Consider the following 27092-nt stretch of genomic DNA (forward strand, 5'->3'; position numbering starts at 1 on the left):
TCTTCCTTAATATGACAAAAAGCTAATTAATGTCAGACTTTCAAATTAAAACCACTTCCCATCCTCTTGACATTGCAAAAAGCTCTGTAAAAAAGGTCAGGAGTTAGTATTGTTACACATATGGCTGTTCAAATACAAATAAAACCTGTATGTAGATAGAAAGGCACCTAATCAAGGCACAGGTTCTGTTGGCAACCGTAATCAAAACAGTTTCTAGACATTTAAAAACAACGTGGTCAAAAAAGCAAGTGAACACGCTTAAAAAAATACCCCATATTTATATACACCAGTAAAAAAAATCATCATCATCAATAACAAATGAAATTTAAAAGCTGAAGCACATCGCTAGCATTCTTTTCATGTGTAGTAGTGAGAACTGCCTCAAGGTGAAAAAAATACCACTGCAATATTGTGTTTGCTGTAGTTCCTAAAAATGGTCACTACAGAAATCTTCAAGGTTACAGTACAGAGAGTAAAGAGTTTGATAACCAATGTGAGATCACCAGAGCAGGAAGCAGCCTGTCAAAAAATACATTAAACTGAACTTGGAAACAAACCGTGAATTCTTCTGCCATGCAAAGGCAAAACAGTAATTTCATGAGTGAATTCGAGTCCAGTGACAAAATGGATTTACTAAATGTTCATAGCACAGAAGCTGATATCAAATCAATCCAAAAACTGTCAGTCTTGTCATAATTTCTGCGCTTTGCCTTTATATGGCAGTCTAGCAAATCCTGGCACTATCTTCTACCAGCCAATCAGAACAGGGAAGACTACATACACATACTAAACAAAAAAACTTAAGCTCAACTTAAAAAAAAAAAAAAAAAAAAAGGGGTGGGGGAAAGTGTATCTTACATATAATAATGACCTTTAGTTAAAAAACACTATTTCGAAGATGGAAGATAGACATAAGAGTGAAATATTTCTTGAACGGACAAATTCTGTGTGTGTTACCTAAAATGTCACACATCATAATTCTCATAAAATATTTTGAAATGGGCATTTTGTGGTTTCATTTAAGGTGTATAAACTGTTATTCTCGAGTCAAAAACTAGGAATGCTCTCATAATGCTTATAATATATACCAAAAAAAGGTGAATTGTGACATAAAGGTATGGAGACACTCCCGTATGAATGTTGGGAGAATGACAGTAAGATTTGTGACGTGTGTGAGATTGCATAAAGGAGAATTTCTTGGCATCATATTCCTTTGTGCAGTTTTAAACACTGGCTGAATCATTAAGTGATGCATTAGAGGGGAAATGATTTGCGTTTATCATTTTGAACAGTCTAAACCGGAAGACACAGATTGTTGGTGTGTGTTTGCGCATAATAATATTTCCTCCACTTGGCAATGTCAGCTTATGCATCCCATGTGTCTCCATCCACCTCCTTTGCCTTCTCGATCAGGGCATTGTCTACGTTCGTCTCTGCATCCCTCTCTTCCTGTTTAGCTCTTTTCTCCTCTGCCCTCTTCTCTCTGTCCAATAGCCGGTAGTTGATTCCCATTCCCACGAACAAGAATATGCTGGCAATCACCAGGACGATTCCACAACCCTGATATGTGTATTTATAATCACCGTAATCATCATTGAGCTTTCCTGCAAGAGAAGTAATGGAAAAACGGGGTTGTCAGTCTCTTTTACACACTAACTGGAACAGGATATGCTATGATGTTCAGTGATTAATGTAAAGCTGAAAAATCCAATCCAATAAAAACTCTAAAAACTAATTGAATCATTTTATTAAGCCATATTTATTTAAGTAACATAATATGTACATATAATAATTAGTGGAAATAATGACATTAATTAATAATAAATTTAAATATTTTATTATAAAATGTAATAATTTTTATAACATATTTATAACATAACATTTATATTTTTCATATAAAATGCATTTATATTTTTGATAAAATTATTATTTACATTTAGTCAATATTTTGTCGTCTTATTCATTTATTTTTGTATTTAAGCATTTTAATTTTAATTTGAATAATAATTAAAATAACATTAATATTAATATAATAGTAATTTAATTTAATATATATTAATATTTGCCAAAAATATCCTTTAAATTTAGACAATATTTTGTCATGTCATAATCATGAATTTAAATATATATATATTTTAATTGATGAGAAAATGTAAAATTAAACCAAATATTCAAGCATTTTACATATGAATTACTATGAATTAATTCTAGTGCTGTGTCAGTATATTAATCGCATCCAAAATAAAAGTTTTTGTTTACATAATATATGTGTGTGTACTGTGTATATTTATTATGTATATATAAATACACATGCATATATATTTAAGAAAAATATACGTTTTTAATATTTAATTGTATTCATACACATTTTTATAGAAAGTATCCTTAAAAGTCTCATGCTCAACTAAAATGTTACTAATAAAATTCATGAATTTATGAATCATAAATAATACAATTAAACAGAATATTCATTAATCATTTGAAGGTGTGTCAACATTTAATAAAAACAAGTGGTAAAGAGATGGTTCACCCCAAAAAAATGTATTTACCCTCATGTCAATCCAAAAATGAAGGACTTTTTTTTGTGGAACATAGAATTGGTCAATGGTGAGCACAACTGTTTGGTTACCAACATTCTTAAATCTGATCTCACTAGTTTGGAATGACATGAGGGTGTGTAAATTGCCATTTTTGTGTGGACCTTTAAGTGAAAAGGATTCACACTCAGCCTTACCCAGAATCGGAGGTCCCAGCAGCACAGGCCCACACTCCACGATGGTCACCAAGCCGACAGCACTGGAGAACCTCTGAGCACCCACCAGATCCATGAGAGTCTCAAACAGCACAGAACTCAGCCAGCCGAATGCCACACCGAAAAACACTGCATAAATGGCAAAACCCACGTAATCGGTGGAGAGTGGTGCCAACAAGTGGCAGACGCCATTGTACAGCACAGATGCGGCGAAGAAGTACTGGATACGTGGACGGACCCAGCGAGTGTTGGCCACCAGGCCCATGGACGGCCGAGCGATCATGTCGGTGAAGGCCAGGATGGACAACAAGAACGCAGCCTTATCCTTTGAAATCTCTTTACTCTTCGCATAGTTACTGAGGAACACAAGAGGTGCGAAGAGGCCGAAGAACATGATGCAATTTCCGAGCAAGTACAGCAGGAACCCTCGGTGAGTGAACAGGGTCAGATCCAGGAAGCTGTTGATGGTCTGCATGCATGTTTTTTTCTCTTGATGTTTGGGCTCGCCATCCTCTTTAGGACTGGCAGGTTGTGCTTTTGGTCCAATGGGCCGCATTAGCGACCCCGCAACACAGCAGTTCAGCAAAGCTCCACCCAGAATGAGGAAACTGCCCCTCCACCCAAATTGATCGAACAGCCAGCTGTTCAATGGGGCAAGGGTGGACAAGAACACTGGGCTGCCCGCCATCGCGATGCCATTAGCTATTGGCCGGCGGTTGTAGAAGTATTTGCCAATCATGGTCAATGCTGGATTCAGATTAAAAGCCAAACCCAGGCCTAGAAACAGATGAGAGGAGGAGAAAACTGATTTCTGAAATGTTGAATATTTAACTGTACTCAATCAGGTCTTCAGGTCTCTGAATAGTTAGGATCAGTCATTCAGTGTACTTACCGCCTATAACTCCCACACAGAAGTACAGACCCTCCACTGTGTTACAGAAGGAGGCGGCGACTAACCCTGTCCCAGACAGACAGCCCCCAACAATCATGATTGGCCGACTACCAAACTTATTCACCAGAATACTGCTGATTGGTCCTGTTGAGAGAAAACATGTTAAATAAATAAATAGATAGATAGATAGATATAGATAGATAGACAGAAAGATAGACTTCTGTTGTTTTATATTCTATTCTTCTATTATGAGGTTTACAAAACTTAAACCTAAGAGAAAACAGGTGGTTTAAAAAAAGAAGTAAAAACAAATTAAAACCTACATTGGCTACATTAAATCTAAATGTGTAACCCTGTTACCCATTGTGGCATTTTTTATAAAATATAAATTTAATTCATGTTTATCTAATGTTTGTAAAGCAGTAAAATAAATACATTTTAAACTGTTTTCATTTTTTAGCTAAATAAAACTGAATAAAATATAGAATAATTTTAATAAATAAAACACCAGAATGGGTAACAATTTTGTAATTGTTTTTATATCCTGTTTATGTGATATGTAGTTTTACAAAACTTGTCATTAAAAACAGTTGGATTAAAAAAAGGAGTAAAAGCAAAAAGATAAACATATAAAGAAAAATATATAAATTAAATAATTATAATTTGTACATTTACATTTTTTTTGAAAAGTATAATTTTTTAACAAAATAAAAAACAAAAACAAATGAAAAAAGGCAAAACCACACATACAGAAACACACGCCACACAGGGTTGCAAAAATTGGTCTATTAATCAAATAACTAGAATCATAATATTTATTTTGTCCTCCTGATGCTGACAATCAAAATTTTACTCATAATTTGTTGAAAAAGAAAAATCTCTTTCAGCCCTTTTGAAAATTAACTATGATTTTACTACAAAAAGAAAAAAAAAACATGGTTATTATAGTTAAAACCACTGTAACCATGTTTTAGCTAAACTAACAATGGTTTAATCATAGTATTTGCGGTAAAACTGTGGTTATACAAATGGTAATTAATACGCCAAAAAAACATGGTTATTTCACTTTTACTATATGGTTCATTTTCATAAGGGAGGCCACATTTTGTACTCTTTTAATGTTGCAATTATACAGTTCCACCACAAGATGGCATCACAACAGCAGTAATCCACATCACTTGGACTGCAGGAGGACATAGGATACGGTTCAGAGAAAGGAAACTGTGATACTTCACTACATGACATGTGATCAACTGAGGAGCTGTGAAGGAGAAAATCTTAATCAGCAGAATCAAGCTGACCTCCAGCAACCAGAACAGGAACTTGCTATTTCTGTGTCTCAGTGTGTGGCAGACCGGTGTTCCTTTCAGTTAACTCAGCTCCAACATTATGCAAATAAGACCAAACGAGCAGCGTTATATGACCTTCCTTTACTCGGCGCAATTACTGGAAGTTCCCTCACAAATACACAACTACAAGCTATACTAATGAAATACTTAAATATAGTATTTATTCACTCCTGAGCTGTATTGTTGCAGTAATAAATGTAGGTATACTCAAAAACAAAAAGAAAGAGGCTGGCTTTCTTGGTGAATAAATAAACTGCTTGGTCAGGGCTCTGCTTTTCTTGTGAACGGCCCCATTTAGAGCAGCGTCAGAGTTGAATAACTTTACTTACAAGGTGAGACACCACAGCCTTCAGAAAGTGGTTGTTTGTTCAACATGGTAACAAACTATTAAATGATAAACACAGAAGTTGACGCAATGATGTTTGGCACAGTTCCAATAATAACCAAACCTATATTAGACAAATCTATCAGTGTTACTGAGAGAATCTGAACTGTAGTGCAGAAGAATCTAATGCAAACTCCATAAAAACGTCATAGCAAATAGTACTGTGTACATACAACCCCAGCTAATGTTAATATTTCATGTAGCTTTAAAAAAGGCTTGCTGAATAGTGTACAGAAATGTATAGACACCAAAAATGTTTTAAACTTTTACTTTATATGTTTAGAAAATGAAATATCTTCAAACTTTGCACGTGCCGGTTTGCCATGAAAGCTAATCTATCATCAGGAGGAGGAACTCTCTCGTACGTTTCACCCAGCCAATCAGAGTTCAAAGCAACTTGTCCGTCCCCCAGTCACATTTCTTGAATTAATTTATTCTGACAGGCTTTGTGTAGCACCAAACGGTGCAATCCTTTCCAGCCCAAAAAAAGAGACAGACAAAGACGGCAGTGATCAAATACACACACACGATTATATAAACTGGTTCAGAGAGACGTGAGAGTCAGCTGAGGATACGTTTTAGATATTCAGTCTGAGAGCTGCTTGTACTTTTACGAAGAGAATTTAAAATGCACAACTTACAGGAGCAGCAGTGTGAGTCCCACTAACACAGGAGAAAAATCAAACGCTTTACAAGGGATGTGGGCACAAATCACACAGAGATATTATATGACATAACTTCAAATCAGTGCTGACATGAGCCAAGGGAAACGGGTGAGAACACAAGCATCTGTGGGAAGAGTCCAGACCATCTCGCTCAGAATGATTCTGGATCTTGAGTAAAAGTTAAGGACTAAAGGGCCACAACACTAGATTCAAATCACTTCCATTCATTTTTATTCAAATGCATATATAGATCATGCTTTCCCAAAGGGTTTATGAGAGAAGGCAAGGGGGTTTGTGAGTTTATGAAAAGCAAATCATTCAATTATAAAAGTATACAGTCAAAATAAAGAATATATTTAAATATTTATTAAAAAATAATAAAGCCTGCAGCCATAAATAAAGCCTGTAACATGTGATGGTGAACAACAATGAAATGTAAACATGCAAATATGTTGTTACATTGAAATATGAACTTACATGTGCTGTATGTACGTTTTTGACTCTACTAAAGCATAAAAATACCATGATATGTTTGCAGATATTTAATTAATCATGCTAAGTTAACATACTTGTTTATCTGAAAAACAATGCAACAGTCAGTTATTCTCCTTTGAAAATGTGCATTTCGGGCCGGAATGTCAGTCTCTGTTTTGGTTTGTGAAACTCGCCCACTGCCAGTTTACCCAATTATATTTCGGCACCCCGGGTTGCCAGTAGGCGGAAAACACAGCGCATTTCATTTTATTCATCGTCAAGTGTGCTCGTTCCTGTTGGTGTCATCAATCTGGCAACCTGCATGTGCCAAGTCTGAGGAGGAGGGGCCAGGTGAAAAAAAACCCTCTCCAATATTTTGAATTTGGACTGCAATACCTAGTTCAACCACTTGGTGTCAATCCTACATACAGCACCTTTAAAGTAAATATTTCAGGTCAAAAGGGTTTAGCAGACAAAGGTTTGGGAATCCCTGGTATTGATCTCATTTTGCTGCGTACTAAAGTTCAAGTTTGGTGAACTCTCACCTGCAAATTCTACAGCAACAAAGTGTTTGACCAATAAAGGGTCTAAAGTTCACAGATTGACCACTTGGTCAAATGAAATATGTCATAAACTCTAATTTTTGACAGTTTCACATTACTACAAAAATAAATAAATAAATATAACTTATCAGAAGCTGCATGGTTTGCAGTGTCTAGGCAGTGTCTTCAGTGTCACATGATCTTTCAGAAATCATTCAAATGTGCTGATTTGGTGCTCAAGAAATATTCAATATTATCAAAGTTCAAAAGAACAACATATATTTGAAATGTAATTCTTCAAAGTTATTATAAATGTCTGTCACATTTGATCACTTTAATGCATCCTTGCTGGATAAAAACTGAACCTAAACTTTATAGAAGTAAAATCATATCCTGTTTCATATTTATTTCATATTTATTCTTGCAACAGAAAGAAGAAAAAAAGACAGAAAGAGAAAACGAGTAATTAATTCACCAGGTTGCATCACATGCACATTTGCCTAACACTTACATTTATTACACTTCTCCTTTTAAAGATATACACATTTAAACCAACTGATGCAAAAAAGGAAGAAAAAAAAACACCTCGCTCAATCTCTCTCTCTCTCTCTCTCTCTTTCTCAGGTTATAGGTGCCTGGAAGAGCCGCTTTGTTGAGTTCAGGCTACGTGCAGAGCCACATGAACATAATGAAGTCAGTGTATGGAAACCACATGTTCTCTTTCAGGAAGTGACATCATCAGTCTACACTCTCCTCACCCAAATGCTCTTACGTGGCAGTTGACTGCAAATATTAGTCATACTAGATGTTCATGTTTTTATCCTCCCTATAGTGGTGTCAAGTGACTCAGCAACTCTTCAAACCATAAACAAAAAATTCTTCCCAGCAGTCCCTTCACTCTACCCATCAAACCTGGCTAGGCATCTCAAATGCCTTTTCTATCGCCATGCTTTCCAAAAATTAACTACACAGAAGTAAAGAAGTGTGGTTTAACCATCTGATCAGCATAGCATTCAGGGTGATTAACTGGAAGAACATCAGGTTAGAAAACCAGTTTAAACATGCCTCTACCTAACCAGTTTAACTAAAGGAAAACTTCAAACAAACAAACAGATGCACAGCCCTGCAGTGCACATCAGTAGCAAAAAGCGTGGCAGGGTTTAACCACACAGTTTCAGTTCTGACCTTATTTCAACTAGAAAACAACCCTAACAGAAATAAAACATCTACAGAGAGAGCGGTACCCAAAATACAGAATTTAACAACTCTCATTTTCCATTCATGTGACTGGCACAGAGATCCGGAGGGCATGACATCCATTGAACTGCAGCACAGGCCTGTCAATTTTAAACCATGAATATTTAGATAATCTCTTAAAAGAAATATATGTGAACAAACTGGAAGTTCTGGGCAAGTTAACACGAAACATGCTTAAAGTGGCATAATGTACTATGGTCACCCAGCATACACTTTATAGATGATGAACACTCTATACAATACAGGTGAGCAGATGACCCCAGAATATGAATGTGATGCACTAAATTGCAAATTAATTCTTTGTTATGGTTTTCGATTTGAAAATGCTTAACATGAAATGTTTGCTCATTGCGTTCATATTCTGGGTTTATCTGCTTGCCTTTACATAGTATGTACATATTTTATTGATAAGCTATGTCCTGTATTTATTTTTAGTACATTAGTACTTTGTACTAAACCTTTTTTTGGCCATCCAGGTGGGCGTAAGGATAAGGATGTGATGTCAAATAAGGATGTGATGTCACAAACTATGATTTGGCCCCTTTTAATTAGAGCCCAACCGATTATATCGATATATGAGCCTGTTGCCAATATATCGGTATCAGCGAATATGATTTTTTTTTTTTTTTGGTAAAGAACATATAACTCAGATTAAAGAGCAGGTCAGATGGTATTTTAAAGTGTCCTAATATTGTGTTGGAGTCCCCTACAACAGGTTTAAATGCATCTAATGTCAGAAAACATTGTAATTTTCTCAAAATATACATTTAATATTACAGTCATTTGCCAATGATTTTGAAACGATTCGTTCCAAGCAAGTTCGAAGCAAACCCCTCCCTTCTACAAGCCTACTCTTCTCTGATTGGTCAGCAAGTCTGTTGTGATTGGCACAGAGAGGAGTCCTTGAGCCAGTTAGCCAGCACTACCATTTGCAAAGCACTGTTACATTAAAAAAATGATATAGTGCGCCAATCCGTTCTTATAATAATTACATAAAATACGAAAACACTTATGCAAGCGAATTGTGCCCACAGCTAAAGTTTAGCTGCTAAACTGTGAACACTAGGTGGATACGTTAGCCAAGTGCTAACGTGACTAACTGATTAAACAATACAGTTTGTAAACCAAAATATGTCTACTATAATGTTTGAAGAACGACAGACAAAAGACGCTTGGTCTTAACTTTTAATCAGAACGCAGAACAGCTGTATCACAGGCGCAGCAGCCTAACTCACTCGTCTCTCCCGCATTAACCCTATAACTGCCGGTGAAGCACAATAAACAGCAATTTCACAATGATTATAAAGTCTGTGCGCAACACTACATTCTTTAATTATTAAAGGAAGTAATTAGAACAACATCAGTATACAATAATCGACATTCTTAGGAAATAGTGGGTTCACAGCAAATTATCAGGACTAATGTTACTTCAGTAAGACAGTAATATTGTGCTTTACCTGGAAACCTAAAGCTGCACTAGGTGTTCGGAAGTGTTTATGGGCAGGACAGACTCTGTTCGTATTTCGCGGCAGGCGGGGATTATGCAAATGTGTTACCCAGTGACGTATACCAGTAACAGGCAAAAGATTCGAAAATATGACGACTCGTTAAGGCGATTCAGAACCGACTCTCTCTTTTGAGAGACAATATCTTTATTTATCATGCACTTTTTTGATTAACAACTTTGCAGATTGGTTTCATTTAAGGATAGCTACATTATAAACTGCAAAATATATATTTTTCAAAAACCCACATGACCTGCTCTTTAAATGCTTCTGGATGGTGTAATTATTTAGTTTGCGCTCCATTGTATGCTACTGGCGACCCAGGTCAGTGTAGTGTAGAGATGCACAGATAAGCTCAAACTTCACCCGAGTCCGCTTATTAAATTTTGTCGCGACGCTCGCGTCCGGTGTAGAATAGAACCCATTATATTCAGTGATGTTGTCTACACTGGATGCAGTAAACTGATGCCTCGTTCTATTTATGATACGCTGACACAAAGTTCAAATGATTTTCAACAGTTGCTTTGTCGCGTCTTGTTGAGGTGCAGACATGGTGTAAGCATAGTTTGTCAGTATAGTCAGTAATGTAGCAGAATAAAAAGTTAGTATCTTCCTGCAGTCCAATAGATGGCAGTGCGGTGGTGGCTTGAGTCTGTTGAATGGTGATTTAACGCTACGTTTTCACCTAGTTGGAGAGACTCACACAATGCTAAGTAAATCGATTTAAACACCAACGCAATCTTATTCCTGTATGACAACGATTCAGTTATGTCTATTACGACTGTTTCACATAACGAGCGTCAGTGGAGAGTGAGAAGCACATTTTGTCACTGCCCATCGCTGTCGCTGTTAATGAATAATTCATGCTGCTGCTGATCCAGAAAGAGCAACACAAACAATCTTTTCAATCACACATCATTATTTCTGTGTTACAGACATTTAAATAACAAGTACTGGGATAAAAGTTTATAGTTTGGGTATAAACACATTCTCTACAGTAGTGATCAAAATGAAAGCATCTTAATTAACACTTGTATGTATTGTAACGCTTTTCTCTTCCACCAGGAGGTGGCAACACCTGCCTCTTTAAAAAAAGAATTTGTCATTGAATTAATTTAGGAGATTGTGAATTGTGAAACAGGTCCTTCTGAATTGAGACACTGACTCCATTGATTTTTTTTTTTTTTTTTTCAAATTAATATATTCTTTAAAGACTTAAGCAATGAACATTTTGTCAGAACCACTAGTAAATAATTTTTTTTAGTTTACTAATCTTTTTTTTCTTCAGAACCGTGAGAGAATCGTGATCTCCAATTTATATATCAAAAACATGATTTTCAATTTATCCAGAATCGTGCAGCTCTAGTTTACATGTTGTTTATTGCTGTATATAATTCATTAAAATAGAAGTTTAATTTCATAAAGCACAGGTTGATTTCAAAATGCACCTTCATTTTTTTTTGCATTTTGTGTTTTTCAGTTGAATAAAAGACTATTTTTCCCTGTATATTTAATCATTGATGATTTCTTTAAAAAGTGTCAAAAAAATCTTGTCTCGTCTTGTAAACCCAGTATCGTGTCTAGTCTATAAATATATAGACTGTCTGTGAATATTAAACTGCAAAAAGATGATTTAAATACAAATGTTCTGCATGTTCATTTGATTACCAAAAAAATACACAACACATTTTTTGTATAAAAAAAATTATTAATTATTATTATTTATTCATTTTAGATGTTTACATTTGGAAAAGCTGTGCTTCCTGCATAAACCTGCCCCTATTGGTTTGGCAGTAGCTTACTTGCCCTACACAGTTACCTTGTTTAATTTCTTAATTCAAGTTATTTGTTTTAAGTTATTTATAATAAGTGAAATGAAGTTTACTGTTAAGTGCACTGATGTCAGACTCATTTTGAATAATAAAGTTTATTGTTAAATTGTTAAATACCCTGTCTCCACTACACAGGCCTATACACTACACAATGTCACATCATTATAAGTGTTTGATCACATTTGAGTTATCATTGCAAAAAATGTGTGTGTGTGTGTGTGTGTGTGTGTATATATATATATATATATATATTCTGTTTATGTAGGCGATATACTGTATTCTATATATAGTACCAGTCAAAGTTTGGACAAACGAATGGGAAGTGTGTCCAAACTTTTAACTATACTGCACTATAATATAGCCTACACAAAGAATATCGGCCGATATATCGGTATCTGTCATTTTTTACTCCTTAATATCGGTATTGGCCCCCAAAAACCCATATTGGTCCGGCTCTACTTTTAATGTGTGAACTTCAATTGGCCACATCAACTGGATGGTATTCAATTATGACAAGAAGAGAAATGTGCTAGAAAATTACACAATAAAATTAGTAAAAGTTTTTTTAACAAAAATATGTTATTAAATATGCAAGATTAAAAAGACATTATATAAGAGAGTTTTTATAAACTAAAAATAATCTTATCAACCCCAAACCTTTAAACTTATTTTTCCTACTTCTCCAAACACTGATTATCATTGTAATAAAATATCCCATAGGGGTGTAGGATAGCATGTTTAGGTGTAATTTGCAAAATAAACAAATAAATAAAATTCTCAATTGAATACTCACAAAGAGATAAATAAGTACAGTAAGTACCAGGATGGACAGAAGTGACAAATGGAACTGACCTCCTGCATACATGACAGCCAGCATAATCGATGAAATCCATGACACTTGGCTGCTGGTAGCATTGAAGATCACCTCAATCTCTTTGAAGAACACCGTGATGGACTTGGGGAAGGCATAGGAGAAGCCGATGCTGATAAAGGCCCCTACCACCACTGCCCAGCCCCAGCCTCCCTCTGGAGGAGTGTAGCCCACTGGCCCTCCTGTCGCTGGCGGCATCTTCACACACTGACGATGACGACGAAGAGCTTCAAACACACTGGATCAGACTGTGAGAAGAAAAAGAAAAGAATTTAGAGCAGAACACACAAGCACAGACTGAAAAAGATTATTCACAGTCACACAGTCATTCTCAACCCTGTGAACAGTGTCTGAAACTAGTCCTCTCCAAACTGGATGAGATCCAGTTCAGGGAAAGTTATCCATGTGGACAGAGCAAGAGCACACCATGTTAATGAACAAAGCGTGATCTCAAACACTGTGTAAACAGCTTGTAGTTTGAATATAACTGCTTTAGTCAGTTACTATTTAACTGAGCTGATGTCAAAATACACAAACATACAAGACCTGGACACATCAAATGTCCTTTCCCCCACAAGTAATACAGAGAATTGGCTCAGATGCCTTCACACACAGTCTTTAATTCAAGTGAACAGAGTCCCTTAGGCTCCAGAGCACAGAAAACATTCATTTGAGCATGAAAGGCATGTTCTCAGGCTGGTATGTGTGCTCGGGGAGGTGGAGGCTAAATCACTCCTAGTGTCTCAGAGAGGAGGAAGGGTAATATACCAGAAATTATCAAACAGATGGGGGTAACGGCTCCAATTTTAATCAAGTCCTCTCACTGTTGCTTCAGGCAGAACTTATCCAAGCACTCCAATAGCTGTGCATTCATACTAAATGTATTTAGACTGCTGTTATTCATACAAATACCTAGTTACATTTTACCATGGTATTAAGGTGCTATGTGCGTGTTTTATAACTCTGGATGTCATGATCTAAATGTATGATATTATGGAAGACCAATGGATAATTTTAATAATACTTACATTTCACCATATAAAAATGAGATGCAAACTCTGCTGAAGATACACATCAAAGCCAGGAAACACAAATCTGTTTCATGATTGAAACAATATCACTCATTAGAATATGCAGAAACTAAGAACTTAAATTTTCTATCAAGATCTATTAAGATAAAAATGACTTGAAAAGCAAACAATTAAAAAATGTGAAGTGTTTGTCATGTTCTGACCATTAAGAGTATTTTAAACCACATTTAACAACTTTCACGCAGGAGCAAAAATCTGCCTTAAACTTGAAAGAAATATCAAGGATATGAAACATTTCATGATAATCGCCTAGCCCTAGAGGAAATGAAAAATAATATACTTTATGTCTGAGCAAGCATGACAGCGTAGTTTCATTCTGTGTTAAACCGGTTGAAGAATAAGGCCATATGGTATTTGCAGAATCATGAGAATTATCAAGGCCTGCTGATGCTTGTCTGAAAAAAAACTAAAAGCATGACAGTGTACAGTACACACCCGCGAATCACCGTTTTGGGTAATTGTTGGTGAAATCCAATGCAGTGGGCAGTGTTTGTTGGCATAAATAGTACAGTGATGGTTGATGTCAACTGGTCTTAAACAAGAAAAGTTTAAGAGAGATTAACTGAGACTAACCCTGTTACTGCATGTTAAGTCAGTACAAATATGAGAGATAGCAAAGTCAAGATACAGCTATACATTTGAAAAATTTTGTTCTAGTAGAGAACACAGCTTTGTCATGCCACCAGACACAGCTAGGACCTTTAGTCTCAGACCACCTGACTGACATCAAAGTTGACCAACCACTTGGTTTTACATTAAAGGCATGTCTTTCTTTTGACATTAGGGCACATGATGTTCTCATAAGAGAGCATCAGTGTGATGTTATACACAGCCAAAATATTGGGGAGTTACAGATACCAATGATTTATGAGATGCTGAAATATCTAAGCAGCTGTTCACTCTTCAAGAATTAGGACACATTTTACATCACTGCCAACACTGAATTCCCAAACACTTATGTTCTGAGAAAGAAACTCCCGCTGAACTCAACAATTTGTTCACAAACAGACCAGAAACCTGCATTTAGAAAATAGAGTAAATTTTGATTTTATGTCAATCTGCATGTGACTGTTTCACTCCAGTATGTGACATCATCCTCTTGTATTATACTGTCTCAAATACAAACTTCTGCAGTCAGATGAGTTCATAGACACACTAGTTGGATTGTGTCTAACAAACCGAGAATCGAGACTTGAGTGTGGTGATACCAGGCTCTCCAACTTCCCCGTGATGTTTTATTGATGACTACTGATGAACCTCTATTTGGTGCAATATTTTGACGCACTAGCCCCTCCTCTGAGTCCTAACTGGTCTGCAAATCTGCCAATCACCTTCACAAGCTGCTGATTTGTGATTTTTGGTGATTTCATTTGGATACTGTCTGTTACACGAACTAATAAAACCAACGAGTTTCGAAACATCCGCAGACTTGAGGACTTTCTAATGCTGATCTGTTTCCTAACACACTTCGGACAGAAACCCCAGCAGAATACCAGATCAGCTGGAGCCAGATCACCTGACACATAAAACTGGTGCATTCCTACCTGCTGTTCTTTTAATGCTGCAGAAACGTATGCATTTAATCTGGCTGAAATCTGAGACAGGAAAAACTAAGGTTCGTGTGTGTGTGTTGAGACTTAAAATAAGCGTTTTTGTTTTCCGCTGACTTTGCAAATGACCTCATAAGGGCAGTATAGCTTAACTGGCGTACAGTTATTTATAAATAATTAATAAAATGTATGATGGCCTTGCAAAAACAAACAAAGATTAATGGTTCTGGTTACTGAAGAACCACCATGTTGTAATAAAAGCAGCACAATGTTACTGCAACATCTATATGATGTACGTGTACATATTTATGTAAAAATCTGCTTGTTTTAATCTCTCGGAATGAGTTATGGGTTCTTTTTATAGACAGTGAATACCAGGCTAATATTAAATAGTTTGTAAATCTCCCAGCATTTTTCAGTATGGCCCAATTAAGCCATGAAGAGGCTCTTTCCTCCAGAGACTGCAGTATTGGACAGGCTGCTGGTTTAGTGGTCTCATGAGAGTCTGCAGATGTCCTGAACTGCTCTCCATTGTGGACGCGTGTGTGAGTGTGTGTGTGTGTATCAGTCAGGCTCTCAGCAGTAAAGGTTATGGCCTAATATTTCTCCACTGGGAGCTGCAGGATGCTGACTAGTCATAGGTTGAGAGATGACAGTCTTGTGCTTTTGACAAGAGACAAGAGATCAGCACTAAAAGAGAGCCAATGTCCATCAAGCCTTACCCACTCAGTGTAGGTCAGGTGTTGTGTTTAAATCTCAAGTAGAGACAGGTCAGAATGGTTGACCAGTCAGTCGACAGATGGTCCATCATCAGCCAGCATTAATTAAACTACATTAAACCTGGATCATTTCAAATGCATGCTGCTTTAAGCCAAAGAAAAATGTTATAAGGTACTAAAGTAACAGTTTCTGTTCACATTTTCAAAGGATTTTCACCTAGTTTCCAGAAACTGAAAAGTAATTTTATGGGATTTTCAACAACATTTGGTGCTGCAATTTTAATCTGCAGAATTGCCGCCAAGCGGCCTGATTACATTTTTTTTTTAAATCATTGTTATTCAGTACACAACATATATAATTCGACATTCCCCTTGATGTATGCTGGGTAGGGAAGATCAATGCGAGTACAGGAATAAAAATAATTTGGCACATATAATGCTGTCTGTCATCATCAAGTGTTCTGAGACCTACGTGTGACTGAACACCTGTCCCATACTTACACATATCCTCATCCATCACTTCTGCGGTGTCCCAAAATTCAGCACATCAGAGGACAAAATCACCCTGCATCATGCTGAAGCCTACATCACCGCTACAGCAACCCATGTAGATACAAAGACTAACAATGAAACCCAAATCCAAGTATCTGATGAAATATGGCCAAATATAGCTTTCTAGGGCTCTGAATGTTACAGATACAGCTGCTATTATAATTGTTCATACTACTCTTACTATTGCTGAACATAACCTATTTGACATTTGCAAAAATAGGTGCGATACTGTATCCCACAATACAAAATGCGCTATTTTACCTTTTATATCCAGTCTGATGGAGCAATGTCTTTGACTCATTAGGCTATATGACTCAAGACTGGACTGCCCAACGTTAACTTAAGACAATGTGAAATAACCATTTAAATTTTCCAGATGTTATCTGGACACCACTTGCTAAATTATACATAAATTATTTAAATCAAAGTAGACTGTGCAGTATTCACCAAGTCAGAAGCTAGTATTGCCTATTTAAGTTAATAAGTGGTGTAAACCCTCAGTTTTTAATGATCTTTTCTAACAATAGACAATAGATGGATGACAGCTGGCTGCATCTCAAAAGAAGGAAGTGAATGTTTCCTGAAACGTTTTGATCTGGGAATTTGCAAGTGTTGATGATTAGTCATTTAACAGTCAAAATGTCAGGGGAAAGTGTGAAAATGCGTACACATGCCTTCAAGCGCAATCCTTTAGGTTAAAGACGTCAGGTCAAAATTTCTTTGACAGTAGAGAAGGATGTATTGAACATTTAAATATTGTGACTAATGTATAACTGACATGCACACACACACACACACACACACACACAATACTATCACAAAGTAGTGCTGAAGGTTCAAAAAAGCAAAACCAGTATTAAAGTATCACCACATTCCTGAACCCAAACTATAATTTAATGTTGAACATATTGAAATGTAGGCCTAGGTCTTTATTGAAAATACTCCCCCTTTAAGTGAGCTAATGAGAGAACTGATTCATGAACGAATCATGTATTGTATGGCTTCAGAAGACTTAGAAAATAATGTATAGAATATAATTATATAGAATAGAATGACCAGCACGTTATTTAAATTTCTCTTTGGTGCTCCACAGTAGAAATGAAAGCATAAGGAAGAATATGATATGACAACATGAGTAAAAATTACTAAGACATATTTTCATTTCTAGAATATTTTTTGCAACCACCTTGAAGAAATCTTCACACCATTTCCTCTTCTCCAGAAAACTGACAGAGAACGCTCAACTTCTATGTGACAGATCACAAGTGTATCAAGCATCAAATCAATTAATTGCTACATAATGTGTGGCCTTTGATCAGAAACCAGACTTACACTTACAAAGTTTTGCTGGCATTCATTTTGAATAGTGTGAACTACAGGTTTTACAGTTCACTGAAGCCAAAGGCCTTGTAAAGTCTGTCAGACTGATGGCATTTTTCACAGTCCTTCTTTTCTCACTCTCACCAAAGTAGTAAGGATGGTATTAAATGACTTTATTCATCCATACACACACACACACACACACACATTCAAACCGGGTTATTTGCTTCTAAAATCAGTTAACTACTCTGTATAACACCTGATGGAAATCTAAAAGTGAGCCCACAATTACTCAATTCACAGAGAACCATACTTATGACCCTGATCAATTATTAACAGTAAAACAAGTAACACACACACAGTAACAATTAAGGAACAACCACGAAAAAAACTATTTAACAGGCACTTACACATACACAAAGACATTAACATCACTTGCCTTCTCAAAGTCTTGAGGCCTGAGAGGTGGGTTTAAACACTCCCCCGTCATTCATTGGTTTCTGACTTCACAACATCTGTCTCCTCAGGGCTCTGATGAGGAAACATTTGACTAATGCACACTAAACGTTTACATGTGAGGAGAGGCTGTGAGTTAAAGCTATATTTTAACCCAAATATGAAAATTACTTTGACAGTGATAATAAATGGGGATCGAAGCTTTAAACTTCAAATCAAAAATGCTACTTTCACAAAAGTACTCCCTGATATATTTCAAGTTTTCTTGAGCCATACAATAGCTTTGTGAGGAACAGAATAAAAATCATTTAAGTTCCTCTTCATTGCAATTACATGTAAAAATGCACTGAAAAAGTTGGTAACACTTTATTTTTAGGTGTCTTTGTTACATATGTTACATGTACTTACTATTATAATAACAATAAATTATGCAAAATTACATGCAAGTAACCCTAAACCATAAGTACATGTAGTTAATTAATATTACACTGTACTTAAATGTATAATTACACTGTAACAAGGACACCTTAAAATAAAGTGTATAAAACCCTTATCCAATAAATCACAAACAATGTGAAAAGTCATGTGACTTACGAATATTGTTATGGACAGTGAGGGGTTTTAGAGTCAAATAGGTTGAGAACAACTGCTCTAACGATTTTGACAAGTGTGTGTGTGCGCATCTCAAAAGAAATAACATTTATCACCAAGAGAACAGTGGAATAGCCAGACAGACCAGCCCCAAGCCATACACACCGTCCTTGCCCTCCATTCTCATTCAAATTTCCTGGCTTTCCATTTCCTTTGCTTTCCATTCTCCAACTTGATTTCTCACCCTCTAATTAACGAGTAGAGTCTTGTCTTTAAGCTTATAATATATCCCTCAAGTATATCCCTTTAATTTTTTTTTCCATCAAACCACAACTTTTAAGTTACCCAAATATACTCACTACAAAAGCCAAGACTGAATGTCACAACCATCGACTCAAAGAGTGGACGCAGTCAAAATCTCTGACGTGCAACAGTGAGTTTGTAGCATAGCTATCCAACAATAGAATGACCTTTCCGTCGTATTCAACTGCCACCTCATACAAGGACACTTAATCATACGCACACACAAACCACTACTGAACACCGCCTGTGACACAACACGTGTAGATCTGCCAAACTATCAAAGAACGATACTATAATTAGTTTGTGGTTGTCTTAGCAACAAACATCATTAAACAATACCTGTAAAGAAATATAATAGCCATAACTATGTGCTAGATGGAGGGTTTGGCACCTTACACAAATCAATTCAACTATGTGCTCTTTCTCAGTCTCTTGACCCCTTTGAATTGCTGAACCAGTTCCCCTCCCTTCCACAACCTCAACATTTGTCCTTGTGTGAATTTTTTATCAATTACAAATCAGACGTGACCGCTGAACTTTACGTCAAATCCCACTGAACATTACGTCAGCGAAAGGGACCTCAAACAACACAAAAACACCCCAGTCAAATGGACTTTTAAGCAAACATTACTGCAAAACAGTACAGACTCAGTTTCATTGATGGTATATTATCATCAGACTCTCAATGGGGGCAAAAGTTGAACATGAAGTTGCATCAGAATGCTACTACTCATAAGACATACAAGTTGCTCTTTTGTAAAGTACTGTCTTTAGATACAGGTTAGGGGAACTGGTGCGCATCTTTTGCCTGAATCAAATTTACATAGACTCAATAAAGTCATATCAGGTTTCTGGCATGGAAATACCTGTATCTTGTACCACAAGGAGTATTAAGTAGCACCAATTGTGCTCCATAAAGATTAATGGTTCTGATTACTGAAAAACCACCATGTTGTAATATGCAAGGGCCAGAAATTCATTTAAAAGCCGCACAATGTTACTGCAACATTTTTATGATGTACATATCCATATTTACGTAAAAATCAGCTTGTTTTAATCTCTTTGGAATGGGTTATAGGTTCTTTTTATAGACAGTAAATACCAGGCTAATATTAAATAGTTTGTAAATCTCCCAGCATGTTTCAGTATGGCCCAATCAAGCCATGAAGATCTGTCTGACATCTCTTTACCAGCCATTGTTCTTCTCTGTGATAGTCCTTCATTGAGTAGGGATCTATTTGATTCAATCTGTGGTGACCTATATATAAGCTTAGCTTGATGATATCAATAAGCTCATGATGCAACATTATAGATGTTGAAACTTTCATCTGCAATATAAAGCTGATAAACTAAATCAGATGCTCTTTAAAGGAATCCACTGTCCATATAAAAATGACTTTCATATAGTTAGTATTTTAGTTTTGGCATTTTAGACTCAAATATACAAGTTAAGTGTTGTGGAGTTTGCTTATAACTTTTTTATTGTTTATTCAATTGCTTTCCTCTCGCAAATGCAAGATGATCTATAATTTAGTAGCGGGTTTCTGAAGTCAGGCCATCAGTGTTTTCCTTTACTCACTATCCATCTACAAGTTACTTGGTGAGTTGAGAAGAAATATGACTGTAGAAATTTTCTCTCAAAAGAAAGCTATTCAATAATGTCTCAAAAACCTTTGAGATGCTTGCCTAGATGGAATTTTAGGGCGGCATCTCATCAGGTTTTGGTCCAGACATTATAATTTCCTCATACCTCAGAATAACCCTCAGTATTCAAATAAATAATAAAAATTTATTCAAAATGATAAAACAAGGCATGTTTTAGTAAACATCATAATTTTATTTAGTTTTACTTTTTTCCTCTTGTATCATCTCTCCTTCATTGCGCACGTGAGAGCGTCACACGCGCGTTAGCGATATATTCAAATGGCGACCAACGTGACAATGGAGACCCACTTCTTGGTTTTAAGAAAAGGGTCTTTTCTCATGATAGTGGGTTATAGACCTCGTATTTACCCACCAGTCTGTCTCGAATCGACACAATGTCTCAATCTACAAGTCTGCGCGGACTGCGACATCATGAATGATGTAACTGACCCGACACATTGAGAGGCTATCACAAAGAGAGTGTTGCTTCTTGCACCCTCCAGACTCAGAGTTCTGGTTAATTCACTGTGTTAAAGCTCAAGGCGCACAGTTAAATGGACCCCCTCTTTCTCTAGCAGGACCATGTTGTCCACACAATTTGCTTTCAAATACAACCATGAAACACATACCTGCGCTTTTCATTCACCAACTCCGGTTGTAAGTTCGCGCTATCCGTCTGCGGTGTGCAGCCCCACTTCACTGAACAGCATGGAGAGCTCTGAATGGCTCCGTGAGTTTTCCATCCGCTCGACACTAAAAGAAACCCTGCTGCACATGCGCACAACTGCTGCACGGCCCCACGAGCGATATGTGGTGCAATAGTCTCCAGTTACAAGGACACAAGGAGTTATGACTTTGACCGTGATGTTAAAACCTCACAGGGACCTTTTAAAGCTTAAGCTATATATTATTTGCAATTTTACTGTAGCCTAATTTAAATGATAACGTGGGGGGAAAAATCAAGACAGTAAGTAGGCTAAATTAAACTTTTAAAGTTGTGTTCAACAATCACATTTTTTGTTTTCAAGTAATATCTAAACATTCTTAAAAGAAAATATATTAAACTGCAGAGGGGAAAAAAATAAGATATTTAAGTACTAAGTAAATATTTTATATGAATGTGGATACTTTTGACTGTAACTCAAGTATTAGGCCTATGTGTGTATGAATTGGCTACGACTTTTAATTGAGTAGCCAATATACTTTAACTTAAGTGAAGTTTCGTAGTACTTTTACATCCTTCATATTAAGACTTTTTCTATTTTTTAATGTAAGTTTGCTGCTTAAGTAAACTGAAAAGATGTTTAGATGTAGGCTAGTTAATATCTGTGTAGCTTCTTTGTATTCACCAATAGTCTGCCGCCCCCCTTTCTTTCATTTTCCAGTTGACAGCATGTGAAACTGCTGTGCCACACCAGAAGAGATTAATTAATCTTTTGTTAAAAAGCATGGGCTCCAGTCACGGCAGTTAAGAGAACAAATTCCTTCACTGAATCAGAGATTGCCATATGAAAGAACACTGAAATGAAAGAAATAAAAATAAGTCTTGGTAAACCACTTATTCTGTTTATTTGAATATTTCTGGTGTGTAAAAGCATGCAAAACAGACAGTGACCACAAATCCTTAACCAATGAAACTCTTTGCAGAATCTACTTGTATAAACAGAATAACACATTAATCATTTGAGATTAACTTTGAGAAGTTCAATTTGCAGAGACTGAATCTCACCACAGAATTCCAAAATGTGCATTGAGAAATAATGGAAACATTTGTGTGAACATTCGACAGACCTGCAGTTTACAAAGGTTCACCTTTACATAGTGTGTATGTCTTTAATTTATATATGGTAGACAGCAACGATCAGGATTTATTACAGGATCTGATATTTCCATAGAAGTCCCCAGGTATGTTCCCTGAATATCAAACCCTGAGATCAGTTTTGATGAAACATTCTTAAAGAAAGCATCTACCAAACATCCAAATGTGATTTTTTTACATTCCATATTTTTTCATTTCATTTTGAGCATCCGAAGAATGCAACAGGAGTGATGGAAAAGCTGAAATTCCAGGAAACTCCCCTCTGAAGCATTTCTACTTTAAACAGAAGTGGAAATCAATACAAGTGGAACCACTCAAATCTCTAGTCATGCGCTACAGGTATGCATGTAAACATAATTAATACCATGATCCACATGCGGGCCTGAGACTCGAACCCACAACCTTAGGGTTAGGAGTCAAACTCTCTAACCACTAGCACACGACTTCCCCTCAAAGGAGAAGAGATGAGTCAAAGCCAAGAATTGCCAGAACCATATAGTGATAACAGTTTAAGTCTTCGGTTAACCTAGGGCCTACATACTGTGGTAGGTTTAAGGTGAGTCAGATTTAATGCAAATTTATGTGGGCGTAATCCAGTCATTTCAATAGAAATCTATGCAACTGACCCTTCGCAAAAGCCCACCCTCCTTAGTTAATGGTGCTATGTCCAACAAGTCACCATTTTGTGGCTCTTTAATGTGTCGTAACAGATCACTGTACTGCCTCAGTTCATAACGAACACAAGAACTTACCTTAATTCAATATTTAATTAAATTCATAAAATTTTTCAAGTTTAAGTACTAACGTATTGTACCTCAACTGTGGAAAGACATCAATACACAATTTTTCAAGTTTAAATTCACCAAAGGTAATCTACTGTCCTGTCTGGTTTGTTTTGTCGGGAAAGATGGCAGATTTTGTATTATAATGGGTCAGATTGGCTGTCAGTCAAGCTCTTTGCAAACAGTCAATTGGGAATTTTGAGTGAAAGTCAAAAAATTTCCACATTAATTTAGTAATGGGTTTAATTTTGTCATGTGAATTTGTGGCATTGACCAACAGAAAGCTGCTTGGTTTTAAAGTGACTTCTATGTGGCCTTACTTGCTATGCTATTCACAATGAGCAATGCCCCAAAAATATTACCATAAATTTGCGAATGTGCACCTTTAAAGCTACTACTAAATATTGTAGAAACTAATTTTCTGTAAATTTGTTTTTTAACGATTGTATCGTAAAAAGTACTATACAAATGTACTTGAATTGAATTAAAGGTATTTAGATTAGATAGCGTGGAGCCATTTCCATAGACAATTAAACTATTTGAAAAAGGGATGTTTTTGAATTTTTTTTTTTATTATTTAATTTTTTTCCTCTTTGTCATTCCAAACCTATGACTTCTGTGGAACACAAAAGAAAAGTTTTTTTTTTTTGTCCAATCAATGTTGTTTTGGTCCTCACTGACATTCATCATAAGGACAAAACAGTCCATTTCAACAATTCAAATATCAAAACATTTTTTTTTCTTTTTCTTTTTGTTTGTTCTGAGAGTGTATATTTTCCTTACTTCGCAGAACCAGCATGTTCCCACACAAATCGTCTCCCTTTATCTGTTATTTTTTTCACTACTGCAGATGTAGAATGACCTGTCTCTGTTTGAACAGATCAGAGGTGGGAACTTTAACCCACAATACAAGCAAACTAGCCCACAGGCCTGTTTATTCACACCGAAGGTCTTCTCTGCACTAGTCCCTCTCAAAACATCCCCTGCACGAGGAAAACCGCCTGTATCTCCTCCTGTTTCAGTACCACTTATGATCAACAGAAGCCTATTTTTCTGTACACAAACCAAATATTTACATCAGCAGCGGAGATGGGTGGAGAACAATGTGATAAATACTGAACTGTGGATACAGTCATGGCCATCAGTGGGGTGGATGGCTTGCTCTGATTTCATTTGGCTTGACTAAACTCGTATTAGCACATTCTAATATCCCTTCTGCTTATCTAAAAGTCATTTCCAGAATTTGTTAGCGGAAGAACATCACAATTTGAAAAGCCTTGTTTTATCTGTTTGCATTAGAAATTCATTTTCATGTAAGAAGCTATTGTATGCTTCTGATGGTACTGGATGATTCCTCCAAAAGCTAAGGGTTCTATATATGAGGAGGATTTTTGATGAGAGGTCACTGCTTAGTTTGGTTCAAACCACCACTGAATACAGATTAAAGGCCCTGATATACTTAAAGTGAATTTGAAGAATGAACTGGTGTTCATGTTTGTTTGGTCAGTTTGATAGAGTGAACTTGCCAGAAGGATTGCTGGAAAACACCTTTGCATGGAAATCTTTTCCAATTCATTTTCTTCTGTTCAGTCCATTGAGGTCAGATGCAAGTAAAACATGAACACATTGGCTAGCTACTTTATAGTAGAATTATATCAAGGCCTTAAAATCCCCAACCCTGCATCACAAGACCCTCGATACAACAGAAATATCAAGTGCAATACAGAGAGATATGCATTTACTACAACAGACAGATAGCCGTCTACAGGACCATAACTGTCACCATGACACTGACCAGAGACATGCAGAGAAGTTGTGTTCTTTTTTTCCCCCTGTGACTAAGGGGAAACATGTGGAGCGAGAAGCACGTGACATGCTCTAGATAGTACAGAATGTATTTAAATGCCTAATTCAGTTGCACACATATTTTCCACCAAATGAAAGAACGTGTTGACCCTTTGATGATGTACTGTGAGTTGAAAGGATATTCTCAGCACTCACACAATGATCAAGGCCAACAATGAGCGCTAAATACCCATCAACACGTACTACTGAATACTGAGCACAGATTTCAATACTGATTGAGAAACAGGTTCTAGCCCTAAATGTGTAATGAGATGTGATGTGAGATGAGTGTATCAGCCAGACTGTCTTGTCCTCTGCTTTATGTGCAAAAATAAAAATGATGTAAAGCTGTGGTTCTTAACCAGTGGTCTTCTATTCTAGGGCCTTAAGATGATTTGTAGTGATTTAACGTAAGAAAAAACAAGCTTTAGTGTAAGCTAAGCCAACTAAAAATCAAGCTGTTTCTCATTTTAATTCACCTACTGAACAACGTTTATTTTTTAATGAAGGACCAGGATTCCTGTGGTCTCGGAAACTTGAGGTAGCTTCATTTGAAAAGTATGTTTTCTAGACTTGGAATTAATAAAATCTTAAAATGCCATGGGCAGTTTTCTGTAGAATATATGTTTTTATGCCAAGTTCTAAAACATTTAATCTGGTATAAATTGTGAGTAAAATAAATAAACAAATATATATATATATATATATATATATATATATATATATATATATATATATATATATATATATATATATATATACACACACTATATATATATTCCTTTACTATATATGTCACTATATATATACACCTTTAAATCAAGCAAATATATCCAGTGAATTACTAAAGTCATTTATTCATTAGTTTTAGATGGGGGATTTTGAAAAACATTCAGCTCTTTAAACTTCTGTAATCCTGAAATGTAATTTATGTTATGTTAGGGCAATTCCAATTTTATTTATCTAACAATTTTTATTTTTCAGGATTTCAACACTTTCTCCTGTAACTGCAACACAGAATTGCAATGCAATATAACTTTATATTATGCATGTTACTTTATATCTTACATTAAACACAAACAATGACCTATTGTATTTTTTTTCTCTGGCACATAAAGAAACCTTCTCTGGCCTCCTAGAAACCTCAGCTACTTGAGGAGACAAACAGTGCTGTATTTCTAGATCACTAAGTGCCTTAAAGCTGCAGTGCGTAATTTAAATGAAACAGCAAAGGATACGATTGCTTTCAGACAGGTTTCTGATGCATTCCTTTTGCCAGTGAGACTGATCAAAACATAGTGACATATTAATACCACTACACATCATTTTTATGAATGGCTTACATATAGTTGCCTCTGCACAATAAACATCACAAAATGACGTGCTTAATCTTTTATATATCTATACAGTTTGTTGTTTTACCTTACATTGTGTATTGTACTATAAACCAACTACTTTCCAAGGCACTTTTTAAGAGTTACTGCTCTAAACTACATAAGAGCACCCATATCCATCCATACTGCTGATCTCTGTCATGTGTGTAGGTGCGCATGTTTGTTATGACTGTCATGCGTGTCATATTTACAGCACAGAGGGGCTGTTTCATCTCCACATGCACTCTGTCACCCTTCAAGCTTCTCCGTACAGCGCCTCTGCTGTGATTGGTGGACAGGAGATGGGTGTGTGGCCATCTGTGTCTGATTTAAGGAAGGGATTTGAAAGTGTAGGGGGTGGTGGCTTTTCAAAAAGCTTGTGAAGGAAATGAGAGATCTTAGCCGCTGACTTTGACCTTTGACAACGTGTTTGTGAGTATGTGTATGTGGTTAAACATGGGGAGATAACAGGGTTTTTTTTTTAAACATGCTTAGATGTACATGATTTGATCATGGCCTAAAT

The 27092-nt window shown here is 36.2% G+C and overlaps 1 protein-coding gene across 1 annotated transcript; it reads right to left on the minus strand.

Annotated features, from left to right (window-relative positions):
* Positions 1–307: 307 nt before the first annotated feature.
* Positions 308–21536, minus strand: LOC109084994 (monocarboxylate transporter 1-like). The gene is made up of 5 exons (XM_042729835.1): positions 21380–21536; positions 12506–12772; positions 3645–3788; positions 2735–3529; positions 308–1604 (listed from the first exon to the last, which is right to left on the minus strand). The coding sequence occupies exons 2-5, from the start codon at positions 12720–12722 to the stop codon at positions 1366–1368; spliced, it is 1395 nt and encodes a 464-aa protein (XP_042585769.1). The 5' UTR covers positions 12723–12772; positions 21380–21536; the 3' UTR covers positions 308–1365.
* Positions 21537–27092: the final 5556 nt, after the last annotated feature.

The sequence above is a fragment of the Cyprinus carpio genome, chromosome B8, assembly GCF_018340385.1.
Source record: "Cyprinus carpio isolate SPL01 chromosome B8, ASM1834038v1, whole genome shotgun sequence".
NCBI lineage: Eukaryota > Metazoa > Chordata > Actinopteri > Cypriniformes > Cyprinidae > Cyprinus > Cyprinus carpio.

Excerpts from the sequence above, each read along its gene's own strand:
- LOC109084994 (XM_042729835.1), bottom strand. The coding sequence starts at position 12,722 with ATGCCGCCAGCGACAGGAGGGCCAGTGGGCTACACTCCTCCAGAGGGA. Across the intron at positions 3,789-12,505 it reads GGCTGTCATGTATGCAGGAG|GACCAATCAGCAGTATTCTG; the intron begins GTCAGTTCCATT and ends TTCTCTCAACAG. Across the intron at positions 1,605-2,734 it reads GCTGGGACCTCCGATTCTGG|GAAAGCTCAATGATGATTAC; the intron begins GTAAGGCTGAGT and ends CTTCTCTTGCAG.